The sequence below is a fragment of the Colius striatus genome, chromosome 16 (genome assembly GCF_028858725.1).
Source record: "Colius striatus isolate bColStr4 chromosome 16, bColStr4.1.hap1, whole genome shotgun sequence".
NCBI classification, from domain to species: domain Eukaryota; kingdom Metazoa; phylum Chordata; class Aves; order Coliiformes; family Coliidae; genus Colius; species Colius striatus.
In genome coordinates this window covers 7,490,654-7,506,294 of record NC_084774.1, presented here as the reverse complement: position 1 = coordinate 7,506,294, position 15,641 = coordinate 7,490,654, and the positions used below count along the sequence as shown (strand labels likewise).

Genomic DNA, 15,641 nt, shown 5'->3' with positions numbered 1-15,641 from the left:
TTTTTTCAAGAAGAAAGACCTTATGAAAAACCTTCTGCTTCCTCTCAAACTTTCTGCTCCTGCTCTCTTTTAGGTCAGACACTGGCCTTTGAGTTTTTTAGGTACTTTCTTGGGAGAGAAGCTGTGTTAGACATTTCTAAAACACGCAGTTAAGAAAAATTCCTTCCTTACTCCCCCCAAATTCATCCAAATGCTGCAACTTTCCAAGGTTAATACTGATCTGAAACAAGGGTCCAAGAATGACAGCGAGAGAAGTGAAACAAGAGGTGTATGTCTAATTTGACAACTAGGACTCATGCCCCACGGCACCTCCTCCTTGGATGGAGAGGGCACAGTGCCCTCCCCCTCGTCTTCTGTCTAAGGTCACTGGTTTATCCTCCTCTTCCAGCTCCACAAGAACTGATTGAACATGCATTGCGCTTGAGGTCAGAGTTCCAGCAAACAAAACCTTGACAGCATGTTTAAAAAACAAAAGCAGTTCCCCCTTCCTTACTCACTAAGACCTGTCACAGCAGGGTCCCACTGTGCTCTCCAGGGAAAGCTGTGAGGACTGGCGCAGGAGCGGGCCTGTGGTGGGATCCACCATGGAGGAGGTTGGGAAGAGCTTGTACCAGCCGATGGCTAAAGTTGACAAATCCAGTTCTTCCAGGAGGACCCTGGCGACCCCCATGAAGTGTTTGCGCTCCATGCGTCCGTAGTTGCCCCAGACTATCACCTTAGGAACAAGAGGGGGGAGTACAGTTAACACTCCCAGCTGCACACTTGCTTGGGAAGCACAACTCTGATCCCTTCTGCTCATCCAGCTTCCTGAGGCTTTACTACAGTCTGTGAAGGGCAGAGGTGTTGACACCACCAAGAGGTGATGTGAAGCTCTGGCTGGTCATTTTACTGGGGTTTCGTTCAAGCACGGTTTTACAAACCCTAATGTTATAAGACTTTCTCTTTTCCCCCATGGAAAAGAGGTGAATGTGCATGTGGACAAGACATCATTCTACTGTTTTATCTGCTGGGCAAGGACAGCATGTGCACAAAGTATCCCTGGAGCTGTAGCTCCGACATCTGCACGTAAAACCTGGTCCTGGCACAGCAACAGGCCTTGGCCACCACAAAAGTTGGCCCGAGGGAAAAGGACAGAAAGGGCTCATGATCTGAGAAATGAAGCAACAAAATGAAGGTGGGCAGGAGCTTGGGTCAAAAGCCAACAGCTTGAGCAAAAAAGCATGTCTTAACTTCTGTGCTCAGAGCAGGTGACAGTGCAGATGCAGAGGAGGCACAGCTACTCATCTGCAGAGAGGGCAGGAGCCCACTGGCAAGGGGCACACATGGAGCGGCATGCAGGGGGAGCAGCACAGGCTGCCAGAAAGGCTTGCAGATGCAGAGGAAGGTCTGATGGATGAGCTGGCAGACGAGCAGGGGAAGCTGAATCACACTTACGACACGATGGAGACCAGTGGGTAGAACGACAGATGTAGTGAGGGTCATGGGCTTAGGCATGCTGGAGGTCTGCACAGGAACGAGGGGCCCTGTGTGGCGCAAGACAAAGGTGACGACTGACTCCAGAGCGAGTCCGTGTTCTGAAGGGGGGAGGATGAGCACGATGGGTTATGATGGTGACTAGTGACCTCTGCTAATGCTGACAGCTTCTTTCCCTAGACTCCAAATAACCAGAACATGAGAGTTTTCTGTAAAATGAAGTAGGAGAGACAACAGAGGTCAATTAAAAGACAAAAGTTAACACACTAGGTCAGCAGGAGATGGAGCAGGCTGCTGCAGAACATTGGCTCTCGGAATAAGTGCCTTTCCTGGCAGCAAGGCAGCAGGTAAGGAAACCCACACAAGGCAAGAGCAGATCAAGCCAGGTCCCACCCCATTTTAGTAAAAAATGTACAGTTGCAACAGGGGAAAATTCTTCTAATCAAGGTAAATGAGTTCACTGATGAGAAGGTCAGCTGGCGACTCGTACACCAGTGGAGGTAAGCAACAGAAGCTCATGGATTAACCACATCAGTGTTACCAGTGGATTTTAGCCAGGCTTTACTGGAGGGAAATGATTTAGGCATGAATTAACAATGCAAATCACTCTTTGCTCTGGAAACACAGGTGCAGAATTAAAAATATGAGTATGGCAGAGAAAGGAAAGTAGAAAAAGGCAGAGACGTGATCAGGTGATGGGCAAGGCAGAGTGCTCTGAGGATGTATGAACACAGGAGACATCTATGCTGCAAGGCTGTTTAGCTGCTATAGATGCTGCCTATCTCCTGATTGGGTGGCGAAATGGTAGGCACTCACGTTACCTTGGCAGGGCAGCAAATAACCACCATTTTACATTCATATATTTGGTTCAATTGCCTTTTTCTCAGCTACACTAATCATCCAAATCCCTTGTCAGACTCAGCATCTTCCAGCAGAGGTGGAAGAGAGAGGTGGGCACACCTGAGACTTGCTTGTCTTACCTGTAATACTTTGCCCTGGGGGCTTTCAGCAAACAGTAACACCTGATTGTACAAAGGGTCTAACGATTTGCGAGCCACTTTCGTCTTCTTTTTGGCAATGCACACGCCATTCTCTAGCAGGTAAGCTTTGATGTATGCAGCTGGAAAACACAAAGATGAAGAAACATGAATGAAACCTTCATGCTCACTTTAGAAAAGACAGCACACCATGTCTTGGGTGTTTCTAAAGACGGTATGTACAGCAGGGCAAAGGCTTGCTCAAGCAGCCTTATTTCAGGACAGCATACAGACTGCTTACTCCTGCAGAAGCCAAGCAAAACTAAATGTTCTCCTGTTGATAAGCATTGCAGGAGGCTGGGGCTCAGGGAGTTACTTTAGGGGGCCAAAGCATATTACCTGGCAGTGTTTTGGAGCCGGGTTTTGGTGTCAGTCCTCGAGCTTGAATAATATCCACTTCGAGCTGCCCATTTCGCTCTTGCAAGCCAATTTCCACATCCCCTAAACCAAAATGTCAAAACAGATAGAAAACGTTCAAAACAATACACCTGTGAGCTACTAAAGTGTTTAAAAAGCCAATTTTTGTGTCATGCCTGCTATGAGCTGTAACAAACTGTAGGCCCCAAGTGCCTGACCTCCTCCTGCCTTCCTCTGCAGTGACTCAAACCCACATTTTCGAGAGCAATCTCTACTGCCAGCCCTCTAACGTGCCTTTGATGACTCAGTCCCATACCCTTCAGGGGCAGCTAGCCTCTCATCCCTCCCAAACTGAAGCACCTAGAATTACAAGCTGCTTTAGAAAATGCAATTATGACGGACCATAAGAAAATCTTTACAGAGCTCAGTGGGCCTTAGAGAGCAAGTAAAACAGGAAGATGGCCTGGATGTGTTGTCAGGATTTTAGTTGCCTTTTACCTAGTCTATGCCTTTCAGATCTGACAGAGGAAAGCACAAAGCTGGTGCTCTCCTCCCAGTGCTGCACTTGCAGCAATCAGCAAAACCCTTCAGCCAAGCTTACTTGATTTAACCGAGAACTGGAGCGGGGGAGTGTTAAATCAGCAGATGCTGGACACATTATTAGGTGGCTTGTAGGAGTGGTCTGTCTCTTCAAGATTAAATTAAAAGCAACTTAATCTCTGTGTTCCTTACCCATCGAGGTGGTGGCCAAGGTCTGACGCCCAACAAACTGTGCAGGGCCCATGCTGCCCAGGAAGTCGCTGAACTGCCCAGCAGACGCCAGATGGACTCCACTGAAATTCAGGCTGCAAAAGGAATTGATTTTGGCAAGTGGTTAACTTGCATTCTAAGGCAACCAAAGAACTAGATTTAATACATCTTTGAAATGAGTCACACCTCCAGAAGCCTTTCTACTGCAAAACTCATCAATTTCCAGGCAGTTGGTTACATGGAATCCACCGAAAGTCCCTTGTACAAAAAACCCTTAGGAATGGTTGCAGTCACCAGTTGGTTAGCACTTGTTTAACTGTAACTAATTGTCTGTAAGGAAAATCTCTGCCTTCTCTGGCTCATATGCAGGCTGTCACCTCTTCCAGGTAGCATTATAATCTGAGCAGTTTCCTGGTATAGCTTATAGGAACTCTCTTGGTAACTGGTTCCTTCCCAGGGAGATGAGGATGCTGGGATCAGCCCTATTGGTACTCAGTTCCCTATTCATTTATCACTCAGAGCAATCCCTTCTTGACCAGAGAGGCTCATTTCTTACTGCTCAACCTCAGAAGCATCTCATCACATGTGTTTTTCACATCTGCTTCCACAACTGTGTCTGAAGTGATCATGGATCATAATACTGATGCATGACACCCTCAAACACCCTCAATGCCTCTGCCACAGTCACTGCAGCAAAACAAAAGGTGTCAGAGGGATACAGCTTCTGAATCCATTCACCAGGCACCTGAGGCTGGTCTATGGCATGCCTACAGGTGCTTGTTACTGCTCTGGACATGGGTGAAGGAATGCAGAAAGGTCAAATCCAGTTGTACACTGATACAAACCAAGGTTTCCCCAGCTGTACCCTGATTTACACAGCTATATCACAGCTTGTGGGAAAATTTGTTCTGAATGGTAAGGAGGAGGCTTAAGACCACCATTTGACACCTACATTTGTCCTGTAGGCATCTGCCAAGCCATGACATAGCTGCTGAAACACAGGTCAGGAGCTTTGTGCTGAGGTACCCAGGCCACTGCCCCAGACTTTGTGCTCTGCTTCTGGGGAAGCTGCCACACACCACTCCAGCACAGGACTGGAATGTGTTTCCCATGAGGAAAGGCTGTGGGGCCTGGGGCTGTTTAGCTTGTTTAGCTTCTGAGAGGCTGAGGGGGAATCTCATTAACACAAGTACTTAAAAAGTGTATGTCAAGAAGATGAGGTGGCATTTTTTCCTGTTGTCTCCAGTGACAGGACAAGGGCTGATAGACATAAGCTGGAACACAAGAAGTTCCACTTAAATACAAGGGAAAGATTTTTTTGCTGCTCATGTGAAGGAGTCTGGCCTAGGCTGCCCAGGGAGGGGATGGAGGCTCCGCTTCTGGAGGTTTTGAAACCCACCTGGACACGTTCCTGTGTGACCTGATGTAGGTGGGACCTGCTTTAGCAGAGGGTTGGACTGGATGAGCAATAAAGGTCCCTTCCAACCCCTACCATGGTGTGATTCTATGATTTTCCTACTTGATGGAGGAGATGCATCAGACATTCCCTCATGTCCACTAAGTGTTTGATTTGGGCAATAAAGACTAACATATGGGCTAGATGGAAAAGCTCACCTGTGCGGGCAGAGTTCATGCCTAGCAGGGGTGACAGGGCTGGAAAGCATCAGGAGTTTGGTGGATCATACCCTGAAATGCTCATTGGTAGCTGCCTTCCACAGAAAGATTTTTTCAAAACTCATTAGTCTGTACCAGGAGAATTCTCAACAATAGCCAATGACAGGACAAGGGGCAATGGGTACAAGTTGGAACACAAGAGGTTCCAAAGAAACACAAGGAAAAACTTCTTCCCTGTTGAGGTGAAGGAGCACTGGATGGGGCTGCCCAGAAGGGCTGTTGAGTCTCCTTCTCTGGAGACATTCCAAACCCACCTGGACATGTTCCTGTGTGCCCTACTCTAGGTGGTGCTGCTCTGGCAGGGGGTTGCACTGGATGAGCTTTCAAGGCCCCTTCCAGCCCTTGAGATTCTGTGATTATAAACCTCCTCCACTTTTCAAAACCTCCCTATCAGGGAATAAGTACCCACTTAACAATGCAGCTCCCCTAAACTGGCTTCTTAGAAGGGGTGCCATGAGGAGGCTGCATGGCAGTGAAGCTGGAGAGGAACCCTGCAGGCTCTGACGCTGAGTCAGTCACAAAGATTCATTGATTCCCCCCTGCAAGCCAGGTACATTTAGAAAAGACTTTCAACCCTGTTCAGCCAGAAAAATGTTAATTTCAGGTTAGGATTTCAGCTCTCATTAGCTATTTGCAGACCTAGTCTCAGCCCCCAGGGAATACTTATTTCTGCAGCACACACACCTCAGCATCTCGCCACAGACCCATCACTAGCACGTGTCCTCGTGACAGGTTGGCTCAGCTCACTGTGACAGGGGCACTGAATCAAAGAGCCAGCCTTTACCTCAGGAGCACTGCACCTCCCTTCGCCACTGACCTGGCTCTTTGATGAACCTGGGGATCACTGCTACACAGCTGAGCCATCAGCATGGAAAAACCTGCCCTTGAGCTCCTTACAAATGTCACCCCTGGGAATAGGGAGGAGGGTGTCTTGGCATCCTGGCAGCCAGGGGCTCTGCACAGGGGGGATTCTCCCTGCTTTGGTGGGCTTTTTTCAGCCTGCATCTAACTGGTTGCACAAACACCCCAGGTGATATTTTGAGATACAACAGTGGTTTGTAATTGACATTAATTGCAGAGAAGTCTTAAGGGGTTTTTGTGCCTCAGAGGAGTTCCTGACACTGAAAACAAGGTACATTCCTCCCACAGGGACCCTGCTCCCTGTGGGTACCCAACTCCTGCCCTAGCATCCAGCTGGTGTCTGCTGGCCCCAAGGGGCATCCATCTCTCTCCAGACAGCAGCACCCTGAGCACAGGACCAGGGCAGAGGTGCTGGGTTTGTAGCCAGGCTCCTGAGGACACACTGTACACAGACCGTCCCACGACCGGCAAACCTGCAGGGACTGGAACATGTGATGGGCAGTGAAGGGGAAGGGGGAGACTGGAGCCAGACAGGCTTATCAGGCTCATGATTTGCCCATACAAGGAGGGAAGAAGTGAGTCCTGGTGCACACAAGGACCAGAGAGACTCGTTGACTTTGCTAGCTCAGACATTTTGAATTGCCCTGAGAGAGTCAAAAAAGGATGAAAACTAGTGCTTAGAGAACCCAACATAGTTCAAGAAAAAGGAGATCTGACAAAGACAGCAGCTTCAGCAGGAGATGAACAGACCATCAGCCAGAAGGTAAATGTTTCCTTTCTTTTCCTCAACTCATGGAAGATAAATGGGCCAGGCTGGAGCCTCACTCCCACCCTGGGGAACATGTGACCTGAAGGAGCCTGTAAATAACAACCTGGCAAGACAACTCACAACCCTCCAGGGAAATGTTCACTGCTGTGCTCAAAACAGATACTTGAGCTCATTAACAAGATGCTGAGGAGCAGGGGGAAGCCTGGGACTGAGCAAAGCCCAGTGCTGTGAGGGCCCACAGCACACCCAGAACCAGGTCTCAGAGTCATTCCCTCTCCAAGGTGAACTCTGTTTGCAGCAGAGTGGCAGAGACCTTTCTGGGCCCTGAGTACTCCAAATGACTCCAAAACTTGCCACAGAAGGCCATTTCCCCCTACCTGCTGCAGAGAGAACTATGCTGAAGGCATGATACCAGATATTTATCTGTGCTTGATGTGTGTGTGGAGAGAAACCTCCTGTGCCCCAGCTCACCCCTCTCTCCTTCAGGCTGCTGCCAAAGCTGTGCTCAGCAGCTGGGGCAGCTCAGGAGCAAACAATGGCACCTGCTAAGGCAGCAGTGGGTGCTGCAGCTACAGTCACAATATTCAAACACGAGGCAAAAGAGCAGGAAAGCACAAAGAGCAATGTTAAAGAGCTCAAGAACGGGTACTGTTGGTCTACAGGGGAACCAACAGCAACTGAAGTGTTTATAGCACAGCAAACGTTGCTGTTCCAGGCAGAGGGCTGGATGTTCCTCAGTGCAAATTCCAGGGAGAGAGCAGGACGGTGCTGCAGGGACCAGGGCTGTGCCACAAGCATGGGCTCCCCCTGAGAGCAGTCTGAGCTGCTGCTGGAAGGAAGCTGCTGCTGCTTTGTAGCATCGAAGCTGATCTCTTGAGAGGAACAGCAAAAGCCCACTTAAACACACAGGCCAAGGTCAAGGCTCCAGCAGTTTGAACAACAGCCTCAGTTAATAGGTTTACTAGGACTATACAAAACTCAGTATTAGGTTAGACAGTTAATGTTCTCCACTGCTGTTATATTTGATGGGGATGGGAAAATGTAGGGAATTAATCCTTTACTGGATTATGCCATCAGCTGGTGGGACTGGCTGCTAAACTGCACAGAAGCTGACCTTTTGCAGTCCTGCTTTATTAGATATTAGAAGCAGCAGCTCTAAATCAAGCTCCTTGGCTTTGACCAATTCCTAGACATATATTTGGGTATTGCCAATAACCCTGGAATGGAAACAATTTCTGTCTGGAAAAATAATAAGCTACCTCCAAGAAAGCCATTGCTTCTCCCTTGAGAGGAGAGGGAAGGGGAAAATAAAACTGCAGAAATCTAGTATGAATGTGAATTAGAAACAGCAGGAACCATTTAGCTGCATCAGCTAAATTTAGGATGTTCAAACCCAGCTCAGTAAGCTCTGACTGTCAAATGCTCAGACAGAGGCTGGGATGTCGAGGTGAGGGGGCTGCATACAGTGTGATTCTGAGATTGGTGGGACAGACTTGCTTTGCTTGAAGCTGAAGGGAGGAACAAAGCTCCAGGGATGACTAGGACTTCTTTCAGGTCTTTAAACACAGCCCTAGTGCTCCCAAGAGCCCTCCCCTGTCACTCTGCTGCATGCTGCAGGCTCAGAAGACTTTTCCTGACCGAGCTCTAAAGAAACCAAGTCATTCCTCATCTGCCCTTGATTCAGCAGCCATCCATCCAGCTGAAGCACCACAGGCTGGATGTGCTGGCAGGAAGATGTGCCCACAAAGGGACCCAGGGCAGGTGACACTGGCAGCTCCATCTTGGGTGACAGCCAGATGAGTGGTTTCACATGCCCTGGAGTGCCTCTGGAAAGCCCTTCCCTTCCCATCATCAACCAGACCTCCCTCTTAAGGTGAGACATGACTACAACCTGGTTATCACCACTACAAGATGTCTTCTGTTTTATTGCCATCTAAAAAGAACTGCTAAAAATAGCTGGAGAAACAAAGAGGGAGCATTTTGCAGCTGACTTGCAAACAGCAACTGTCATAACCAGCAATGCCCCAGGAGCAGGGGCTGCAGCAGGACCATCTGCTGACAAGCAGCCACAGGCAGAAAGGATTAACAAGTGACACTTGTCAGCCTTTTGTCCAAAGGGCACAAATCTTCCTCTGAGTGAGGCCAGTACAGCCTTTTGAGCAGGAAAAATAAATCAGTTCTCTCTTCTCTGTTCCTCTGCTTTGCCACAGCTGAATGAGAATGACTTTAATGAAGTTAAAGGTTACAGAGGTTTGCTGTGGAATTGATTGTAATTTGAATGTGACTCTTATTGACCTGAAGGCCCAGGGGGAGCACAGGGAGGTCAGTGACACCTCCAGGTTCTCAAGGACAAATGAAGGGCATTTTGCTGGAGGACCCACAGAACATGGTCCTGGAGGTAAGGAGGCAGAGCAGGGGCAGCAGCAGGATGGGTTTCTGGATACTATTGATCCCGAGCCCACCACTGCAGAGAAGCATCAGCAGAAACCCACATGGACATCAATGTTGTTTGCACAGTTACCAGCTCCACCCCAAGGCTCAGCACAGGCTGCAAAGCCCATTTCAGACACATGGATAAAAGAACTATTTCGAAGCCCAGCCTGTCCCAGGCACAGCAGCCAGCTAGCAGAGATGCTTCCACACCATGCAGAAGCATCCACGGGGCAGCACGGACACCCGGGGACAAGCAGGGGACATCTGCTCTTATTGCAGTCGTCTGGACACCCACGAGAGGGAGACAAGACCCCGCAGACACAGTCCTGCAAGGCAGCAGTGGGCAGGCAGAGCCCTGAGCCCAACCGGGGAGCCATCCCCATGCAGAACATGTACCTCAGGACCGTGACCTACCTCGTGAAAAACGTGGCTGCATAAACCATGTAGTTCTTTTGTGACATATTTATATGCAGAATAAACCAGTGTGTTCACTCAGTCTTCAGAACCGTGTGCTCAAACTGGGGCTGAGATTGCCTAGATGTTCTTTTTTTATGCACAGCCTTCATAATCCTGATGATTTAGGAAATGTGTGCAGCAGTCTCTGAAGACTGCTCCTGCACTGCATGTCACGGCTCACAGCAGATGAAATCTGTCCTCTGGAGTGTCATTTAAGAGTGGCTTAAAGGCTCTTTGCCAGCTGCTTGATTCTTTGCTCTTTCAAGGTAGCAGCATTTCCCGACCTATCCCCTTGCAAAGCTCCGTGTCCTTCCTCTCCACAGAGCATCATGCAGCGGGTTCCTTCATGGCTACTCTACACAGATGTTCAGATGGAGAACTAACTTTACCACAGCTGGCTTGTAAACTGATCAAGGTTTGAATGCCTAGCTGCATAATGCTTGATGTCAATACAAAAGTGGCACAAAGACCAGTCAGAGTACCTGTGCTGCTCCCTCTCCTACCACATCCATGGCTCTGCTCAGGCTCTGTCACTGGCTGCACATCAGCATGCAGAGTGTGTAATAGCACAGACACATTGAAGGGAAACGTGTCATTAATTTCTCTCCCTGTCCATGTGGAGTTTGTCCGACCTCTTTTCTAAATCTATTTTTAAATTGCTTCTGGGACTCTGGATGCCAGGTATATCATTATGCTGCTGCAAGTGTCTGCACAATCAGCTTGTCAAATCCTTGTGAAACTGGCAGGAGCTACAGTAAAAAGGTATCTCCAGAGGTCACCCAGTCCACATCCACATCCCAAGGCCAGAACAGCCTTATTTACATCATTTGGGACAGCTGCTTGTCTAATCTGGTCTTAAAAACTCTCCCTAGAAGAATTTACTCTTGGGCTTTACTTTTTCTTTCCAAATCTTCTTCCAAGCCTGCCTCATCTTTTTCCAAGCCCTTTCTCTTTACACACCTTCAGCATGACTGAGCTTGAGTTAAGAGTTACCAGTTCAGTGCACAGACCAGCCCGTTTCCTTTCTTTCACCCTTAAAATGGCACTGTTTAATTCTATCTTACAAGATTTTGAGACTGATCTCAATTGTACCAGCTCGTAACGGCCACAGCACTGGCTGCTGTGTGTGCAGAAGAAATGCAGAGGGAGGTATTCATCTCCTGCTTCCTTCACAGACTAGGAACAACACCCGAAAGACTTGCTGTGTGTATCCCCTTGGACCACATCCCCATTACTGCCTCTCTCTGACACCTGCACAGCGTGACTTGTGCAGATCCCACTGCTCCTCTGCTGTGGGTTCAGCCAGGTGGGGTAATGGCGAAGCCAGATAGCTTCAACAGAGCCATTTAGAGAACAGCTGTTTTCAGAAGGTAAGATTTCTTTTTCTGCTTTTCATGGATTTACTCACACTATTCACAGAACCACCTATTTGCCTTCAGAAGTGATACCCTCTTAAAGAGCTGCTCCACTGTGTCTAGTACATAATGGGATGTGTTTGGGTTCTGGCTTCTGAAAACGTTGCTCTGTTCTTGCCAGTATTTTGTAAAAGACTTTTGTACTCTTAGGGCATGAAGTTGAAATTAATAACCAAGTTGCCTAAACACAGCCCTGCAGCTGAATGGTTTGACTTGCAGAGGTGAACTACCAAACTTGCTAGATGTCTAATGCAAAGCTGAGTTCTGCAGCTCTGCCTTTAAAAACCAGGCACAGCAACACACACTTCCCTCGTTCAGAAAGGAGGGGGGATGTCCTCTGAGACTGATAACATATTTGACAGTTATTTTATTTGAGCATTAAAAAACCCCATCAGAACTGCAATCTCAGGGAGCAGTAATGTACTGTGTAACAATCACACTCATCCATATTGCATGTTAAGGTCTTTTAAATTGCATCTTACACGCAGCAGCCAAGTAGATACCTATCAGTTAAGGAGGAAGGCAGAACTGGCTAATTTAATGTCCACTGCCCCATCTTTAAAGCATTTATGGTGCACATGAGGAATTATTAATGCAATACACATCTGACAACCTCATCAAGAGACTGGGCACACAGCCCCACACCCTGTCGACGTGAATGCTGCAGGAACCTTCACCTTAGCTGGAAAGACTTACCCTGAGCATCTATCCCTGCAGGACCCAACCCCAACCTAACCCCACCAGCCACACACCTCCTCCTTATCAGGCAATATCCCCAGTCTTTGCCTCTCACTAAGTTCTGCTTCTTTCCTGGCCATTCCACTTTCTGTATCATTTTTAGCCCTGTGACGTGCTGTCGTATGTGCTGTAACACACTGTACTCTGCTGCTGTATCCGATTCCTTCTGCTGTATGAATTCTGCCACCTCAACAGTGCTATAAAAACTATGCAGTGAGTGATGTACAAAGACCTCCTCCTTTCCCTTCCCCACCTTACCAGGCTAGCTTCATTTTTAGCAATCACTAGTCATCTCAGATGCATTGAATTGAAGACAGCTACCTGCCTTCAGAGCCATTCTGTCTCTTCCCAAGAGGTTCCTGAAGGTGGGATTCACTGTACTTAATGCTGTAACTACAGCTCTCAAGGTCACTTCCTCTCTGAGCTGTGCTGGTCAAGCTTAACAGCACAAAAGGATGTGCTGTTGCTGAAATGACTAATTGCTTGGCATATTACAGAAACAATCTCCATGCCTTTCCTGGCTTCCATCTTGAAATGCTTTGATTTCTTACAGCCTGAACATTAACTCCACATTTTGTTACAATTCTAAAAAGGGCTTATTTAAAAGGACAGCCCTACAGATAATTAGCCAGAAAAGTCTGGAAGTGTCTTTGTCACTGTCATCCCTGCCTACCCCCAGGAGAGAGGCCCTCAGTGAATAGATACGATGTCAGTCTCCTGAATGCTGCCTTGAGGAACCAATTCTTTTGCTAATTCTCAAATGACAACAGATAATTTTTGGTGAAGGAAAGTGAATCTACCCATAGCCATATGGTCACAAGCCAGGCCAGTATTTTCTCCAGTTTCCTCTTAGTTATTGCTGTGTAGCGTTGCAGGAACAGCAGGAGACAGAAGGAAGCAGAGAAGCATAGGATGTCCTTACACACATGCCAGGCTGCATCCTGCCTCCAGCCCTCATCATGGCAGCAGCTTCAGGTGGGACTTGGCTGCTGCTGCCCTCATGACAGGAAGGGAGAGATGATCTGGCTACCAACAGGTTGCTTTCCTGCTCAGTTCAGATACTGCAAGAGTGTTCCGCAGTCTTTGCTAGTCATTACCTGCTGTGCTTTTCTGAACCTTAGCTCTCCATAAATTAATCATCTTGTTGTAGCCAACAAGAACAGAGTGACAAATACCACTTATCAGGAATTATGGCAGCTACCAGTCTTTTGCTCCGGGTCCATTTTTGGTTTTCTGCTCCACTATCAGAAAGAAAACTGGTTGGATGAAACAAGTTACACAAAAGACCAGAATCTATTGCTTTCTGAACATTGTACATGGTCTCTTGCAGCTGCTGCTAAACCCAACCAACACAAGATGTAGGTTGTGCAAGAGTCAGGATGGAGCTGCAGCTCTGTGGAATCTCAGGGGTCTGTTTGGGAGTTATTTCTGCATTTGGAATTTCACCCTTGCAGTAATCTTAGTGTCCTGAGACTACCTAGTAGGCATTTGCTACAGTAACTGTCTTCTCATGCCGATTTTTAAGCACATACATAGAAGAAACTACTCACTGCTGTAGAGATTTGTAACCAGTACTAAGATTGGTCTGGATGAATTATGAATGGAAACATCTGTGTGTGTGAAAGCACAACCAACCTGTCAGCAGCAGAGCTGTCCTCCAACAACAGGAGGATGACAGCAAGGTTAGACAGCATATCACTTCCACAGCCTCTCTGAAAGGAGACTGAGGTCAGAAAGATCCTCCAAAACAAGGAACCAAAAAGAGCAGATCCCAAAGCGAAAGATCATAGCAACAGTTAAATCCTAGAAAGTGGGGAAAAAAATAGTCCAAGGACCAATCTGTTGTGAAGAACAACTCAGAAGACATAGTGAGGGTCTGACAGATGGTGTTCCTGTCCTCCCTACAGCATGAAACAAAGCTTGGCTAGAGCACCTGGAAGCAGGAGGCTTGGTGCCTGCATGGCATGGTGAGAGTGAGTGAAACCTAGAAGGCTGAATGACTGAGAACAGTTTTGTTTAGAATAAGTATCACCTTTCCCTTCTATGAAGCCTCACATGGAGCTTTATTATATCCATTTCCTCCAGTATTGCACAACCACTGTGCAGTATAAAAGCTGGATAATACAGCTGGGGGACTTTTTGTATGGCAAAAAATTAAACGAAGCAGTGTGTTGACACTGCCAGCACTTACTGGCATGCTGGAGGAGCTTAAAGTCCTGGAGATGCATCTTTTACAGCAGCTAATCCTCAGTATTCATATTCTGATAAAACCCTAAAGGGAATATATTGTTGAAGGAGGGCCCAGCATATCTGAGAAGTACATCCCTACATAATAAGCCTCTCTGTAAAAAAATAACCCAACTGCATGTCAGGCCCTGATGAAAGGCAGCACTGCTTAAAAATCATGTACTACAGACAATTCTTCAACTGCAACAGTTTGCAGTGGCACAGAGCAGCTGTAGCTGCCTGCCACTGGCTCACCACAACAAACATCAAAGCAGGCAAGGAGCATCACTTCTGAAGGTCACATTTCTGGGACAGAGAGCAGGTGTTTGGGCCTTCTGCAGCAAAGTTTCACCGTATCTTTCATCATTTCAGAGTGTCACCTTCGGAAGTTATCCCTTTAGTCCTTAAATTGAAAAGCATTATAAAAACACATGAAGTTGAGAAACAAGCCTTCTTGGAATATCAGGTTTTGAATCTATTTTCTGCCCTGTGTAACCATACTGAAGAGATTTATGGGGAGGAAGAACAAGAGCAACCTTGTCTTGCTGAAAAGCAGGTTTTTGACAGTCACTAGTGAAAACTGTCTCTGGCTAGGAGTATCTGCACCAGTCACAAATACAGCATTAAACAGAAAACAAACTTGCTAACACATTCACATCAATCTTCATTTTTGCCTCCCTGGGAATACAGCTACAGCAAAACACAGAGGTCAAGAGAAAACTGATTTAGCAGAATACATTTCTGTCCCTCAAAACTATTCCCCAAACAATCCCTTTCTTTGCTGATGAAAAAGAAAGCAGAGGAACTACCCTCCCACTATGTTTCAAGAGAATAGAGCCCTTTTAGCTTTTTGTTCTCTGGGTCCTGTTTGCTTATCACTTGTGGCTCAACCCAGATAGCTGCAATTCCAAACGGCTTTCCACAGGAGATCACTTATCCCACCTAAGAACAAAGCTTCCAGGAACCACTTAATCCCACTTTTCAGAGAACAGGAGAAATTGTCCCATTCCTGGCAGAGAGGCTGGTGAAGACATTCTGCCAGGGCTGGAGGTTGGATTACCAAATGTTAGGCTTGTTCTAATAAAGACATATGACTGCAAGACAGGATTGTTTCCTCCTTTGCTGAGCTATGATAGCTACATGATGCTTGCCTTCAGGGTAAACCAGCACTTATATGGGTGCAACATTGTGTTGGGAGAAATATTCTCTCTCTAGAAAAGCCCAGTCAAAGCAGCCAGCGTATGCAAATAGAGAATACAGACCTTTGTGGAGAATTACACCCCTTCCCAGGAGGGTAAGCTATGTAAATATAAAAAGGAAATATTTCTACTCTGTATGAAAGCAGATTCTTGCCCCACATTGCCAAGGGACTGAACGTAATCATTAATTCTCTGCATCTTGTAGTGGAGGCAGAACTCCAAGCCACAGACCTGTGCTGGTGTAGCAGGAATA

General features: G+C 47.2%; 1 protein-coding gene across 1 annotated transcript in view; it reads right to left on the bottom strand.

The window, feature by feature from the left end:
• Positions 1–496: 496 nt before the first annotated feature.
• Positions 497–15,641, bottom strand: part of RIMS4 (regulating synaptic membrane exocytosis 4) — a 47,263-nt gene continuing 32,118 nt past the window's right edge. The window contains exons 3-6 of the mRNA XM_062009200.1: positions 3,600–3,712; positions 2,850–2,951; positions 2,454–2,593; positions 497–715 (exon numbers count right to left, since the gene is read on the bottom strand). Coding sequence (XP_061865184.1) covers positions 497–715; positions 2,454–2,593; positions 2,850–2,951; positions 3,600–3,712 — 574 coding nt within the window. The remainder of the gene's footprint in view (positions 716–2,453; positions 2,594–2,849; positions 2,952–3,599; positions 3,713–15,641) is intronic.